The sequence below is a fragment of the Rhipicephalus sanguineus genome, chromosome 10 (genome assembly GCF_013339695.2).
Source record: "Rhipicephalus sanguineus isolate Rsan-2018 chromosome 10, BIME_Rsan_1.4, whole genome shotgun sequence".
NCBI classification, from domain to species: Eukaryota; Metazoa; Arthropoda; class Arachnida; order Ixodida; family Ixodidae; genus Rhipicephalus; species Rhipicephalus sanguineus.
This window is the reverse complement of record NC_051185.1, coordinates 40,746,725-40,763,058: the sequence shown is the minus strand read 5'-3', so window position 1 is coordinate 40,763,058 and position 16,334 is coordinate 40,746,725. Positions and strand designations below refer to the sequence as shown.

General features: G+C 45.6%; 2 protein-coding genes across 2 annotated transcripts in view; one reads left to right on the top strand and one right to left on the bottom strand.

The window, feature by feature from the left end:
• The window catches only part of LOC119371749 (trafficking protein particle complex subunit 12), a 39,228-nt gene extending 31,867 nt beyond the window's left edge, over positions 1-7,361 (bottom strand). Inside the window, exons 1-3 of the mRNA XM_037642209.2 lie at positions 7,002-7,361; positions 4,796-5,081; positions 3,531-3,772 (exon numbers count right to left, since the gene is read on the bottom strand). Coding sequence (XP_037498137.1) covers positions 3,531-3,772; positions 4,796-5,081; positions 7,002-7,181 — 708 coding nt within the window. The 5' untranslated portion in view covers positions 7,182-7,361. The remainder of the gene's footprint in view (positions 1-3,530; positions 3,773-4,795; positions 5,082-7,001) is intronic.
• Positions 7,362-7,633: 272 nt separating this feature from the next.
• LOC119371746 (EARP-interacting protein homolog) lies at positions 7,634-16,154 on the top strand. The gene is made up of 9 exons (XM_037642204.2): positions 7,634-7,967; positions 8,090-8,173; positions 9,013-9,148; positions 10,078-10,237; positions 11,070-11,166; positions 11,301-11,437; positions 12,610-12,777; positions 14,569-14,727; positions 15,930-16,154. The coding sequence occupies exons 1-9, from the start codon at positions 7,926-7,928 to the stop codon at positions 16,096-16,098; spliced, it is 1,152 nt and encodes a 383-aa protein (XP_037498132.1). The 5' UTR covers positions 7,634-7,925; the 3' UTR covers positions 16,099-16,154.
• Positions 16,155-16,334: the final 180 nt, after the last annotated feature.

Sequence of the window (16,334 nt, the reverse complement as noted above, 5' to 3'; positions counted from 1 at the left end):
GGATAACGCCATCAAAGCAAAGCAAGTCACTGATGCTGCAAAGAAAGGTAGCCCTAATCAAAGAAACGGATTTGAGGCTCGAAGTTTCCGGACGTCAAAACGGCGCTGAATGTGTGGCATCGTGCGAGAGGAGCCCCTTCCAGTCACATCGACAGATAAGGCCGATTCTCTGGACTTAGCGGTGGGCTAAACTGACCTAGCCTGCAACATTGGCTGGTTTGACCATTTTCTTAAGCCAAACAACGTGGCGTCACGCACAGTGATCGCGGCAGCGTCGACACAGCTACTCGAGGGGTGACGACATCCGCCGAAACAAGAAACATGCTTCGCTTGATGCGAAATAAATTTGAGTGCAGCGGCGCGGACGATCAGCACATGGGATGTGTTAAGCAACTCGAGAAAGCTTTGCTAGGTGCAAGTGTTACTGAGAGGCAGACCAGCCTTAGTCGGTCTCTCTGCACTAAATAAAAAGGCGGTGCCGAAAAACACAGCTGGTTAATAGTGCTGGTATGTCATTATTTTTCTTCAAAACCTTTACAAAGAGCCAATTTGGCGCTCCTCTTAAGAAACTGGTCAGTAGGGATAACGTTTCTAGATAAAACTGAACTTCTCAATGGAATTTGCCCAAGTTTGCTTATCTCGAAAATCTGCTTATCTCGAAATTTTTTCTGGTTTTTATTACTTCGAGTTAACGAGGTATTACTGTAGTCCAACCTAGTTACGAGAAACTCACAGGGTTCCTTCGGCATTCACCTAAGACAACACGAAGGCAAAAGCCATCTTCTTTTTCTTCTCAGTCGATGTATTCATCCTGCCCTGCCACCCTCCGAAAACTTTCTGCACCTAACGTGGTTTTGCATTGCCTCCAGGATCGGAGGCACCTCACCTGGTTTTGCACTGCTGCTGTGACCAGCCCACCTTACACCAAGGTACGATGTACTGTGATGGTGTCAACATGTGACGTCCTATCACGTGTCATCATCATGCAACGTCTCGATGACGTCACAAATTTCGGCGATCTGTGATGTCATCACGTGATGATGACTTTTTGCATCGCTCGCCCCCAACACCTCTGGGCGCTGATGGTCAATTTTCGCGCGTGATGAGGCATCTATGGCTTTCGCCTTAATAAAGTGACATCTGACCACAATAATATACTTTGAAGTCTTCAGATTGGGTTCAATTCCCATTCCGACCCAAATTTACCAAATTTTCTTTTCAACTCAATTACTCTACTTTGTTGCCAGGAGTTACATTGAGACATAAGGTGTCAGTCAAAGCGTTCTTTCACCAGTTCTAGATTTTTATTCCTTGCATTCATCGCGAGAATTTTTTGCTCATGTAGAATGCAGCTGATGCCAACATCAAGTTGTCTCTGACATGGGGCCCTTAATGCTATGGCATAAAAAGAAAGTCAGTACGTAATAGATGCACCTAATGTCTATATCAGGCCATAGCTACATGCATGTTGAGGTTAGTGAAATAATAAATTACACAGTCTAATTTGGGACAGCGAATCGATACATGCTGCATAAAGGCAAGACATGGTTATTCGAAGGTGGGTAACTATTTTGCATACTTCGTGCATTTGTTCAGGAACCCAGGTATCTGCGAAGCAACAGCGATACACCATAATCACTTAGATGAGTCTCCATTTCAAAAAATCTCTCCATGTAGACTGCAATAACTGTCGACACTACTTAGAAATGCTTTGTTCCGAACTGATACCGTTCTTTTTCTGTTAAAGTATGGTTCTGAATCAGGCATGTTCCAAGAATGTTACTTCGATGTAGACCGGGCCAAAATTCCGGTTTACATACCTGCCAAGTTTGGAGAAACGGAATCCGGGAGATCTACTCAACGGAAGGGGGGGGGGTACTGCGATAGCAATTATATGGGCACTGTCAGTGGAATTTTGCGGTCTCCGCTGATCTGTACAGAGTCAAAACCGATAACATCACTTAACGCATGGTCTGTTTCATGTGCGAGTAAAAGTGTGCTAGCGCTAGGGACGAACGCGGCTGAAGCAGAGATGAAACGACCTGGCCGTCACCGTCGCGCGAAGGGCACATGCGATAACATCGCTCCATCATCAGGCCTGTCGTCGCTTGCTTACCAGTTATTTCGTCGGGCAAGGGACCATAAGGGGCGCCGTTGAGACGGGGACGGTCGCAAGCGCTGGCGAACACGCTATCTCGACAGACATCGGTAACAGCTACCCTTCTAAGTGCTGGGCTCTCCACTTAAAGCAGTAGTGACACAAAATTTTGAAGGCGAGATAACTTGTGGGATAGATTTTTGTGTACACAAACGCATCATCTACGAAATATTAACGGCTGATATAACCTATAACACATTTAGGATCAATTTTTAAATTGCGTGTAGCGCATCTGTACGCAAAACGTCCCACCTCGCGTCACCGTGACACATGGGCTGGAAGCTGGATTTCCGGGAGATTTTGCTATGACCCGTACAACCGGGAGAAACGTTCAAAATCTGGGAGTCTCCCGGGTAATCCGGGAGACTTGGCAGGTATGGGTTTAGGTATAGTTTTCGACTTGGATTCGGGTTCGGTTCAACACCCTGCAGCGATCATCACTAATCTTTAAAGGGGTACTGACACAAAAATTTTGGCCTTGCATTTTTCTTGCTGCAATGTGTTGCTGGGGGCCTGTTAGTCATAACACGACACATCGTTTGCTGTAGCACGTTGACGAATAATTAATTACAGGCTCCTCATTATCGACCAGTCTCAGTTTCGGTTTGAGAGAGGTCCAAAAACGACAAGCCGCGGGGTGCAACTATCACCACCTAGCGTGTGCAACACTCGACCACGTCAGCACACAGAACTGCGACGCACTTTCGCATCAAGAAGTTCTTTCGAACAAGGAACAGGAAAGCAGTGTCGCTAAACGCAAAACTTTCAACGCATGCGCCGCGGCCATGGACTCATGAGCAGCCGCCAAAAAGTAGTCTGCTTGCGCAAGTGTGGCAAAGGAGAAATTGCGGCTATGATGTCATCATAACTTGTTGTACCAGCTACAGCGTGGTGACGTCTGGGAAGTACTGGGGTCACCGTCGAGTCACTTTCAAGGGTGTGAATGCCGCGAGCTACGGCGTATAGCGCTGGATCGCATGCACGTAGCCAGGATTTTTTTTCGGGGGGGGGCCCAAGGCCTAATTGTTCGAAAGAAAGTCTTTCCATGGCAAAAAGAAAAAAAAGTTGCCCGGGAATATAGAAGGCTGGACGAATTTCGGGGGGGGCCCGGGCCCCCCCCTTGCCTACGTGCCTGCTGGATCGCACACGTGAACTTCAAAATTCGTATAACATACCTTCCAAGTCATATTCGTTGTTGATATTTTGCAGATGATATACACATGTTCACGGGAATCGATCCCATAGGCTATCTCACCCGCGAAATTTTGTGTCAGTACCCCTTTAATGTGTCTTTCCCTGCCCTAACGCCACCTGGTCTCACAGCTAGATTTGTTATATCAAACGATTCGTTATATAAGAGCTTAGCACAAACCTGTACCAGAGAAATGGGGCTGGCACTGCCTGACGACCTTCCGGACTGCTCGACGCCTGCTATGCCAGCGGCGAGGACATCGAAGAACGCTTTTCCCTCCTGATCGCCACCGCTGCAGTCGCTCGAGAAGAACTTGCTCAACGAAGGTCCTTCTTCACTGACGCTCAGCGAGGCATTATGGTTCTCGCCCGACTCCACAACAACAGGCTCTTGCATGGGCATAGAATAAGAGGGCGTTGGGCCTGGACAGAGGAAGGACGTTGATGGAATCTACAGTTTATGAACTGCTGGATTTCAAGTACAAATCTATGGGGCCAGGTGATATAGGATAGCGAGCAAATTTGATACGAAGCGATGAGCGATAAAATTATAAGGCTCGGTACCGGCACGCCACTTTTTTTTTATTTACAAACTTCCTGCAACGCCGTACACTCAAACCTCATTATAACAAAGTCACATCTGCCACGAAAAACACTTCGTTATATTTGAACATTCGTTATAAACATTTATTTGTAACACTGTATCTATGACAACACTATTCCTCATTTACTTCGTTATAACCGATAATTCGTTATATCCATGTTCGTCATATCGAGGTTTGAGTGTAGTGGCATTACTGTAGAGGCGTGCACATACAGTGTCGACATAGTTTAATGACATTTCTGTGATAGGAAACAGAAACAGAATGCAGAATATAATAATAACAACATATAACAATAATAACATACCACCAAAATTTTAGTACAATATGCTTGCTACTACATATTCTACATTGTCCATTAAATGATGGTCCTAAATAGCCCCAAACCTCAGACACACAGAACACCCCAAAAATATTGACATGCATCAGAAAGACAGTGCTATGCACCTGAGGTCAAAGGTGCACAGATTATTTCTCAGATAGCGAGAGGTGAGCTATGCAGGACTTGTAATGTCTCAAGGAAGAAAATTGGGACAGAAGTGATATTTGGGTAAGTTGGTGTGTGTGCCCTCGTAATTGCATGCTCTTCCCTTAAGAGTGTTCTGCACAAGTCGAAAAGAGTGTTCATAAGATTACGGTTAATAGTTAAGGTTACACAGAATGTTAAGGTTAAGAGTTAATGTTACACAGAATGTTAAGGTTAACAGTTAAGGTTACATAAGAATGTTAACAGTGACGAAAACACATGTTTCAGAAAATTTTTTTGCGTAGCCCTTCGCATGCAAATTGTGTTACGACACAGTACCGGTACTCTTTAAAACAATGACAAGGAGTGACGGGGTACCTTCGACGGCTTCCTGCGCAATGACGGCGATCTCGGGTTCCTGGGCTGTGCTATCGCCGAGAGAGAAGTACACGGATGACTCCTCAGGCGGTTTCTCAGTAATAATCGGTGCTTCCGGAACTACGTCCTCCAGGGCTGCCTTCTGTGCCATGTTCACCTCTGAGACGCTCTTCATCATGGGCGAGGTGCTCACGGCCAGCGAATCGAAGAACGAGCAGGCGGCCACATCTGTTGGCGTGTTGCTGAAGTACCGCTTCAGGTCTGTCTCCTTGCCTGGGTCAGAGTCCTGCAGCACAGAATTGGCAGCACGTCTAAATGCATGATTGGCAGTGGCTACATTCATGGGTATAGATCAAAGATTAGCATATTGCCTTACAAGACCACTGATTCACACTTTGCTCTAGACGTGCATCAGATGAAAGACTGTAGAAGATACATAAGAAGTTCAAAAGGGAAGACTGATGGGCTTGTTGGTAGTGCATAATTCTGAATGGTAGCGCAAAAAAGCACAAGGATGGCGATAGATCAAGACGGGACACAGCACTAACTAACAACTCAGTATTTATTGCATGTGATTGCATATATATACACACGACATTGCGTGAAGGAAAAGGAGAGGGGGGGAAAGGGTACACAAGGTAATCAACCCAGCAAATCAAACAGGCAGCTGACACGGCAAAAATGCCATTTCCTTTTCCGATAAACAGATTGTAGGGCAACTTACAGCGTCTCTATATTTAATCTCTGCTGCTTCAATAATTTCTCTCGTTAGCTGGTCAGAATTTTTGGCTAGCGAATGTGCACGGTTGAACAGTGGCTGGAACAGCGCTGTGTCCCATCTTGATCTGTCGCCGTCCGTATGCTTCTTTGCGCTACTTTTCAGAATAAGTTCAGCAAGCAAAAGTGTACAACTCTGCTTATCTCATGGTCGGCCTCCATCAATGCTCGTGCGAGCCGAGAACTAGCATGCTTGTGAGGCATTGCGACAGGCGGCAAATGAAAAGCAAGAAATGAAAAGTTAAGTGGCCGAACGGAACATATCAACAGGCACATAATGGAGTTTGTTTATTTTTAAGGCGCTAAACATTTTCATTTATTACTCAGCCTATAGGAGGAAGAAAGAATCACGCTCTGAGTTGTAAAATCGAACTATTTCTCGATGTGAATACAATTATTGCAAAATGTCTCGCTAGCTTCTCCAGTGTAGCAACTCATGTATGGAATCGAGAATAGCTCCACACTGATCCCGCATTCGTAGAATACATTGACAGATGATGATAGACAGATGATGTGAATGGATGCAAATATGAATGGGAATGAGTGCTGGTGTGTTTGAGTGGACGTGAGTGACTGCTGGCGAGCAATGTCAGCATGAACTTGAGCAAGTACTGGTCAGTACAGATGTATGAGTGTTAGTGGATGTCGGTAAGCGCAACTGGAAGCAAGTATGAACACAAGCGAGGGTTGGCACGTATATGTGAGCTTGAGCAAGAGGAAAAGAGAGTTCCAACTAGTAAAAATAGACAAGAGTGTGAGTGAGTACATAACCTGGAAAAACATTGCCGAGTGCCCACATATTGTTCGAACATAAGGCAGTGACGCATGTAGCTGACTAATGTTTTCAAAGTTGTACAAGCTTTACCAGGCACTTCTTGAACATAGAAGGATGCCGCTCGGCAACTGTGAAAGTTGAAAAACTATCATGGGACTCTCACATTTTCGCAAAAGTTGGCCTCGTACGTATGTTGGGTTTAGTGTCTGTCGGTTTAGTGTGCACACTATTGTGATGCCACCATAGCAAGGAGGAAAACATGCTGACATCGTATAGCAATTAGGTGAGGAATAAAAATACTCATTAGCAGACATCACGTGTACATGGTTCTCCTGGCTTGTTCACGGAAGTCGCCCGTACTCCAAAGCAAGGACAGTATCCCAATCCATAAACGTTTCGTTCAAACGAAACTGAAGCATACATAGCACGCAAGTGTAAAAATGAAACAATTGCAATTAACGCTACAATAACATGCATCTAAAGAATCAGAAGTTCATTCATGCATCTTTCACATACCGAACCGTATGATGCGGATAACCTCGTGAGAATTCCTAAAGCTACACCACAAAGCATGCCGCGTCTACACTATCGTATCCACAATTTTTTAATCCGCATTTCGACGTGAAACTGTAGACACGCATTCGAGGCCTGTACCTCCGAGTAGATGTCAGTCGTTTCTAGAGCCACTGTTTCCATCGGCGCCGACTCATCTTTACTGCCGTCTTCAACGACAGCAGCAGCAGACTGCGGAGTTGCGTCAGAGTTTGCGCCCGAGTTCGCCGATTCGCCCCAGTCGAGGGCATCAGACGGCGGAGGGTGTGTTGTTTCCGACATCGCGCCGGCGAACGATTTGCCGCTTCCTGCCGGCACAGTGGGTCGAACAACTTTTGCGGCGCGGTCGAAGGTTCTCTTTCAGTCGAGCACGTGAAGATGTGAAATTCCTGCGAGCATTTCTCGTGGCACCGATATCACCAAACAAGCGACGTTGCCAAAAAGCCGCAACACCTATCTACTAGCACCAGGCTGGCTATATCGACGGGCGACGGCTAGATAAGCCCGTACGTTATTTTCACCGAAACATTAAATGCAACGTGTTTAAACCGTCCGTTATATATCAAAGCGAACAGCGACTCACAAATCAACGTAACAGAGCTAACTCTGTTCGGGGTACTTATTTCATTTCCTTACTATTTCTTATTAAACGTTTTATCTTGTGAAATACAAACAAGCCCGTCAGAATAACCGAGACAATGTTTAAACGTCTTACGTCGAAATAGAGCGCCTCTTTCATTCCGAAAACACCGGCTCGTGCTGTCTGCTAGCTGCTCGAGGCATTTGTTTGGTGCTCTACTAACGCATTCAAAGCCGAGTAACGCTTTCAGCGCCCATTTCGTAACACGAGAGCGTCTAGAAAATAGTTATGCTATGTAGCGCGCAAAACTAGGTGTCGTTAACCGATCGTTAATGAAATTCTCGCAACGCCGGTGGAGACGGTACAATGCGTTTTGAAGGCAGCTGAGGGAACCTCGCGACAGCTCCCTGAATCGCTGTAAGTGTTAGTGCGTAACATACAATAAGATGGAAGACGAAGCTGCTGTCATCTACGGCCTAGAGCTTCAGGTATGTAACTGTGACTGATCGGCAAATCTGCCGATTGACCAGCTTTTGACAGCTCGATCGAATCGACCGATCGAGATGTTTGTGTGAAGGCGTTTCGTTGACGGTATCCGTTTCTATTGCAGTCCCGATCCCTGGCAGCCTTGGCCGCCGAGACTGAGACGGCATGCTTCCTCGTGGGCACTCAGTCGCTCAAGTGCGACAACCAGGTTAGTTTCCAAACGCGTCAGCGCCGTACCGCAATTTCTGATCAAATTAAGCTACACAGCATGCCGTGTTGCTACAATGTAGTAGTAGTCCCAGGCCCGTAGCCAGGAAATTTTTTTTCGGGGGAGGGGGGGCGGGCCCCTAGGCCCCCCCTGGCTACAGGCCTGAACTGTAGTCCCTGGCATCCGTGTGTGGCACACAACTGCTCTGAAGGATCGGATTGTTGTTGACCACACCGCACTGTACATTGTTTTCATTTGATGCCATGTGCACTGATTGCTGTGAAAGATCTCACTTCTGGTAATTTGAGTTACGGGCATTCGTTGGATGTCTTCAACGAAATTGTATCAAGCTATATAACGCCATAATCTAATGCCGTATTGAGTATAGTATGTCCAAGTCCTCAAGCAAGTACACCTACATGTGTAATGCATTGCAGGAGCATACGCATTCAACTGGTGTTCATGACTTGAGTGGAAACATCAAACAGGCAAAGAACACAAAAAGACCAAGCGTGACCAACAACTAAACGTTTGTTCTTTCAAGCAGTGATGTCAGAGTTGTGATGCATAACCTGCCATTGCTATTGGCATGATACCATAGTTCCACACCTGCTCCTTTACCATATTTCATGTTTTCTTGAAACTGGTGCGTTCCATATGGTGATTGAAAGAATTGAAACATTTGGTTGTCAGTTGGCGACAGTGAATGTCCAGGTCTCCTCGTGTACTGTTTCCACTCAGGAATACCATGCGTATTACGACATATGAATGTGTACAGAGTTGGCCATCCAGCTGGCATACATCTCCCAAGCACCTGTTGTGTATGTTGCTTCCGTCAGATCCACGTCCTGGTCTACAACGAAGAGACCAACTCGTTGAGCAAGGCGGTCTACATCCACAGCGCCGGCGAACTCTGGCATCTCGCCTGCTCGCCCACGGACAAGACCCTCTTCTCCTCCTGCTACAATGAAATCAGTGAGCATCGAATGTTTGGTCACACTTCTTAACTTGGCCTCCTGATGTCCACAGTTTAATATGAGAGGACCAGAATCTTCAAAAGAAATATCTATAGAAGGTTATCCACAGCGTGGACAACTTACAGAGTGCCTCGCGTAAAAGTAAAAAAGCAGAAAAAAGAAATGGAAGTGACCCTAATCGCATCTCGGCGTTCCTGTGCCCCTGGTTAACCTTGTGTTCCGTCGCACTGCCGAAGCGGATCTCGGAGGCCATGCAGAAAGAAGTGCGTGGTTGAGATCTGCTCCGCCAGCTGCTCACAAGAAAACCGCCTGGTATTTCAATGAACTCATTCAATTAATTTTTTGAAATTATCTTGACAGTTAATTGGCCCTTATCTTAAGCTAGCTTATGCTCCGGTATCATATCCAATATAACTCCTGACTTGAACTAGAACCATGGATTTCATACCAGTTTTATTTTTTAAAACATGTTTTCTGAATATTCGGAAAACCAGAAGTGCTCGACAGGAAGTGCTTATAAGAGAAACAAGATTGTTGCTTGTGCCACTAAACACTACATAGGTACATCATAGGCAACACTTTTTGTGAATGCGTGTATGACTGATATAGGTATAGTAGTAAATCACATGCTGATGTAATCACAGAACTATGCATGTAGAGCCTCAGAAAGCAAGAAAGTGTGTGCAAACTGTTAGACGTTGGGTATGTATGCACTTTTTCACACAGTTGGTATGCGTCCTCGTCCTTTTGAGTAAATGAGCTTGTAGCAGAAGGGCTTCGCCATGTTTTACGTTTGCTGAATAATCTTTTATGTAGTGCCTGCAGTTTAGTCGTAGCTTACATGCATATGCTAAACTTGATGTTGCTGCTACTCGCATGCATTCTCTGTTACCAGATCTCTCTTTTTGTCCCATTTGCTCCGCGTAGCCAAGGCTGGGAAATGCGAGATGCAAGCCGCCATCTGGAAGCTGCCGGAGGTGCCATCCGTTGGCGAACTTTCACCTCCAGACGACGGACTAGCATCCTTGCCACGACTCGATAAGGTCACCCACCTCGACACCCTGAAGTACGGCACTGAAGTGCCCAGGTACGTGTTCGACCTAGTTGTCTTGACTTCATGTAATGACGTAGTAAATTATCTGCTAATGAACAGAGGCCTTCAATTTGCGAAATTTCTAAACTGCCATGAATATTCAAGAACACCTTTTATATACAGGCGAAATATTACAAATGAATTTTCTACTTTGATGAAACCTACCGTTTAAACGCGACACCCAATTACAAGGGACACCGCAGGAAGGTTTCTTGATCGATATACGTAATTCAGGGATCTGTAAAATGCGCAAAAATCATGTCGTGTGTGCTTTCTTGCATATCGCTTCTGTCGAAACGCAATTAGTACGCTTTTGGAAACAGTAGAGCAACACAATGATGGGAAATACCGTGCTCGCTATTGTCCTGCCTACTTCCAAAGTGTCCTGAGTAAGGATTACTGTTGACATATCTACTAGCGCGAAAAACACAAAGGACGAGGTAAAGACGGCAGACAGGACACAGCGCTAAACTTCAACTGATCTTTTACTTCCACAAGACACAAGAAATCACAAGCTGCGCAGGAGGCTGCGCCACACGGAAGAAAACAGCCAAGAACGCCCCCATAAACTTAACTACATTTTTTTTACTTTCACATGCCCTAAGTTGATGAATCGTGTGATAACTAATCCAACGGTTCTATGCGCAGATTACGGTCCAAGTATGCGCACTCCTTGTCTGCCGTCTTTACCTCGTCCTTTGTGTTTTTCGCGCTAGTAGATATGTCAACAGTTAATACGCACCAACTAGCCCAACTCACTTCTCTAATAAGGATTACTATCTGAAAGGTCTAATTCTTTACGCAAACACCGTCCTCCTTGGCGCAGGGTGTTATGGGAACCCACCGAGGGTCGCAAGCTGGTCTCCCTGGTCAACAACAACCTCCTAATGTTTGACCTGGCATCGGCAGGCATGTCTGCCACGGTACGGACGTGTTTTATTCGGTTAGAGAACGCATTTCCTGCTCATATGCACATTACTTTTGAAAACTGGTCAAATACACGAAGACGCAGTTCCCTTTGAGCATTTGCATTATCAAGTGAACACTTGCCCTGCAGCTGACCGGGTGCATCACAGTGGAGCTCAAGGGCAACCCCAGGCTAAACTGTGCCGCCTGGAACCCGCACCAGAGCTGCACCCTGGTGGCGGCGGCCGTGGACACCGGAATCAAGGCCTTCGATCTGCGCTCCATGCAGTAAGTGGAGCTGCTTTTGTTTTAGGCACACAAGAATTGTGCTGATCATTCTGGAATCTAGCCCGCGATTGCAATGTTCACGTTTCAGCGGACAAATCTAGGTTTAAATACTATGTGTTTATGTAAACGAGTACATGGCAAGCTTGTTGGCAACTCTCTGTGAAATGACTTTTTTAATGCACAAGTTGCTTTTAAATTGAGAAACTGCATTTTCTGTAGTTTTGAAGCATAAGGTAGGCAGCGTCGCATGTGCCATAGCAAAGAGAGTCGGTAAGTCACGTCAGCTGAGAGAGATGGGGCTGACAAGACCTGTTGGCCTCGTTCGCTGTAAGGTTTGAGATTTAACAACTTATGAAAGGTTTGACCGAGTGCGTGAACGCATGCGAGACTTTCAAACAACGCTTCTTGAGCTCCCTTTGTCCAGAAGATCTAAAAAAAAAACCGCGAGAGCCTGCCTATCAGTTGCCAAAGAAAAATTTTTCGAATGATGCAGCCATGTCAGCGTCAAAGAACAATGCATAACTGCGAGTGCCCATTGCTGCAGTAAATGCTCTGTAGGGGCACCTCACTAAATTCCTTCCTTGTAGAACAAGCTTGTGTTTCTTCTATATTGTCATTGCGTTTGAAGAAATGTATGTCAGTGCGCTGCGTCGGTGGCGCGTCCAACAGATACCCGGTCGCTGAACTAAATCATAGCAACCACATTACTCCAAAAGATAGCTTTCAAATGAAAAACGGATCCAAAGCGAGAAGAGTCAGTGCTTTGGCTGGTTTCATGACCATAATTACAGCATCAAGCGTACAGCCCTAAGAAACTTCCCGTTATGTGCGCAATTAGTCTACTACACCGAAGCAAAGACAGTGTTTCCAAGTTGTTTCAGCATATGGAAAGTCTGTTGTCATATTTTAAGATACAACAAAGGCACAGTTTTGTGTATGGCATAGGGCATTATTTACTTGCAAAAATGTGGTTATGCACAGCAAAAAGTGTTGGAAATCTGCAGGCTCGTTTTATTGCATTCCTGCTACTATCCACTGCTTTCATCACCTTCTAAAATTTAGCAGGAGACATCAGTGGGTTAAACTCAAAGCCGTCCAGCGCAGATGTTTGTAAACAGTGAAAATGTCTAACAGGGATCTGAGCTTCTCGTTACCACAAAAATATCCTGCAGGCAGGCGTGGCAGATCGAAGGGGCCCACGGACAGGTAGTTCGGGAGCTAGACTTCAACCCAAACCGTCAGTACTTCCTCGCCAGCTGTGGTGATGACTGCCTGGCCAAGTTCTGGGACGTGCGGAACCCCTCTGAACCAGCGGTCACCCTGAGTGACCACTCCCACTGGTAAGAAAAGAAATTGATCACTTTCGTTACGATTTTGCCGTCAGCACAGTTGTTACTGAAGTTGCTGATGCCAGGCTGCTGGCCCTTCTTCGGCTGCTGCAGACTGGCTAGTAGCATGTGAACATTGGCACGAGGTAGCATCAATTTACAGCGTTCTCAAAGGATTGCGGCTTTCCGGTTCATGGGCAGCAAATATTGGGTGTGTGGACGAGCTCAGCTCGTCGACTGTACTTTACCTGCTTATTCGCACTGCCATGGACGAGCCAGCTTCATCGTGGTGTTTTGCTGTGCGCTGGTAGATGAAGGCACACATTCCATTGGACAGCGAAAGCAGGAGCAAGTTCATTTGCGCAGAGGACCACGATTTTGGCAAGAGGGGACCACAGTAGAAAAAATTTGGTAATTTTTGGTTGGAGATAACGGCGCGGCATGGAAGGGTTATGATGAAGAAGGAATAAGGCAGGATAAAGCAAAAGCGCAAGTACCTGTTCACGGAATGAAAAAAAAAAAAAACATTCTTACATCGCCATGTTGCTAAGAAACCTCGATATAACGAACTCGAATATAACGAATTATCGGTTATAACGAAGTAAATGAAGAATAGTCTTGTCATAAATACAGTGTTACAAATAAACGTTTATAACGAATTTTCGGATATAACGAAGTTATTTTCGTGGCAGATGTGACTTTGTTATAACGAGGTTTGAGTGTATACCATTGAGTCACTGACCACTCCTGGTGAAACGCGACATGAATGGATAAATTCAATACAAGATCTTCAAGCTCACAAAGGTGTTTCCCTGTAGCCTTGAAAATGTACAACTTCACTATGTCACGAATGGGTGACCTTGTTTTTCCTTACCTTCCATTTCGGCTAGCATTTTCATTCCATTGAAACACCAGCCCATGACAACCAAAATAGGAAAAATCCTAGTTCGAGGACCTTTCCTTTGAAAGTACACTCAAGATTAGTCTTCCTTGTGGCTGAGAGATGGGTTCATTTGTTGGGAGATTGCGAAAGTGAAAAAAAATGCCCCCACCTCCCCGAAGGGAATCGTGAGGAAATGCGAATACATTTCTTGCGCCGAGAGAGGGTACCGTTGCCGTCAGACATTCGCCTTCACCGACTTCTGCCATCGCCTTGAGAGGCGCCCAGCCAGCGAACGGTCGAGAGTGAGGCGCGAGTGGACGGGAGAGTGGGGCGCAGGGAGGAGAGAGAGCGAACGGCGAGAGGAGCGGCGAAGCACTGCACCCACCCTCTCCTACACTCTCGCACCAGATGCTCCGGTTGCTAGGGGCGAGGATAAGCGCGCCCGCCGCTGTTGCTATGGGAGAGGGCGCCGCGGACAACGCCGGACGCCTGACATAGCCAGACTAAGAAATGCATTCGCATTTAAAAAACACCTTGTCTTGAAGTTACAACGGAGGACACATCACGTAACAAATTTGCTGTGCTGCCGCAGTCACACTGCCTGTTAACAAAGGACTAGCATAAAAATGGTTGACTGAACTTTACGATATCGTGTCAACACTTCGCTTTGTGCCAGTAGTGGTGCCCTGTAGTCTTTGTCTAATTTTGGACATTGTTGCACGCTTTTTTTCTTTTTCATTTTCGTTCCCATATAATGGGAGCAATGCAGTTGCCGCGGCGGTGTTCAAGCCGTACATGTATACAACTGGCAATCCAAAGCAAAAAGCCATGTAACTATAGTACAGAGGTGCAGGTGGCCCCACCTGATTATTATCTCACGGTTATAGAATCTTTTACAACTGCATTCCCCCTCTCTTCAGGGTCTGGAGTGTGCGGTACAATCACTTCCACGACCAGCTCGTGCTGACTTCGAGCAGCGACTCGCGGGTGATCCTGTCGCGCGTCGCGTCTGTGTCGTCCGAGCCCTTCGGCCACCTCGTCGACGACGAAGAGGAGGGTGGCGATGAACACAAGGAAAAGTAAGGCGCTTTTTTTTTTTGCTTTCAATAGTGTTCTAACGAGCAATGAGCAAAATGTACTGTAGCCACTGCATTCATCAACTGCTACAAACCTGTGTATTTGGAGCTTGGTGTATAACAAAGAAAACAACGAGTGAAGGACAGTGCATCAAGTGATAGACAAACAAAAGAATAATTTATTATTAAATGCATAATGTTAAGAGGTTAATGCATAAAGTTAACTAGTCAACAACAACTTGAGTCGAAATTAGCATGGGCACTGCTATTGAAATGGAAGAGAATGTGTGTAGGTGCACCTGCCTTAAATTAAGTTCGCTAAATTGCAAGACGTCAAGCACTTTTGAGTTTAGAAATTACAATGGTATGCAGGTATTTTTGTCATACACACGGTAGTTTCACCACACAGATATGCCTTTACGGTTGCAGATTTTAAGTTGATAACCTGAACATACCGGCAGACTTTGTGAGACATCCTGATCTCGCTGTCTTGCCAAATAGTATATTTAAAACAGAAACAATGAACCTTTATTTTCGGACGAGTGTAGTATTGATATTAGCAGAGCGAAGACACTTGCGCTTCGTGTGGTCTCCAGCTGGCATGGCTTCCTTATAGAGAAGGGATGAGCACGTTCTTGTTGACAGGCTTGTACAGAATTCTTAGTTGTCATTCAGTATAGTATAAAGAGCAATTTCAATAGCCTATGTTGTTGCAAAGATTATGATAAAAAGGAGCTGGGCAGGTCACAGAAAAGTAGAGAATTTATCACAGTAACAGATTAGCTTCCACGGGAAAAGAAACGCAGTCCAGGGAGGCAAGAGATTAGATAACAGTGATGAGATGAGGAAATTCGCACGTACAGTATGGTGTTATCCGATAATTGCTTTACCTGATGGTTGTGTGATTTAAACCCACTTTGCCTACTACACTCAAACCTCGATCTAACGAATACGGATATAACGAATTATTGGTTATAACGAATTAAATGAAGGATAGTCTTGTCATAGATACAGTGTTAGAAATAAACGTTTATAACGAATTTTTGGATATAACAAAGTTATTTTCGTGGCAGATGTGACTTTGTTATAATGAGGTTTGAGTGTATTGGAAAACATTCTTAACATTCATTCTTTGCCTTTGCAAGACACACTGAACTCGTTGCAGTCGTATGACCCCCCCGTCTTATGTGAGCGCTTGTTTGCAGGAAATGCGAAAAAGATGGCGTGATAGCGACGTACGAGGAGCACGAGGACAGCGTCTACGCCGTGCACTGGTCGACGGCCGATCCCTGGCTCTTCGCGTCGCTCAGCTACGACGGGCGGCTCGTCCTCAACCGAGTTCCGCGCACCGAGAAGTACCGCATCCTTCTCTGACAGCGCCCAACATTCCTCTCTTTTTCGTTTGGATGTTCGCAATAAATGTGAGATTTCTTTAACACGTGCCACACCCAGTGGCACACTAGTCGAGTGGCACCTTCTTTTAAGAATTTCCGTAGGTGCAGATAGATTTGCGTAGCAAAACAAAAAAAAAGGGGGCAAACTTAAGTGATTTTTCCAGATCTGTACTAGTTTACCGCAACATCTGCAGGTTCTTGCAATAGACAACGCCA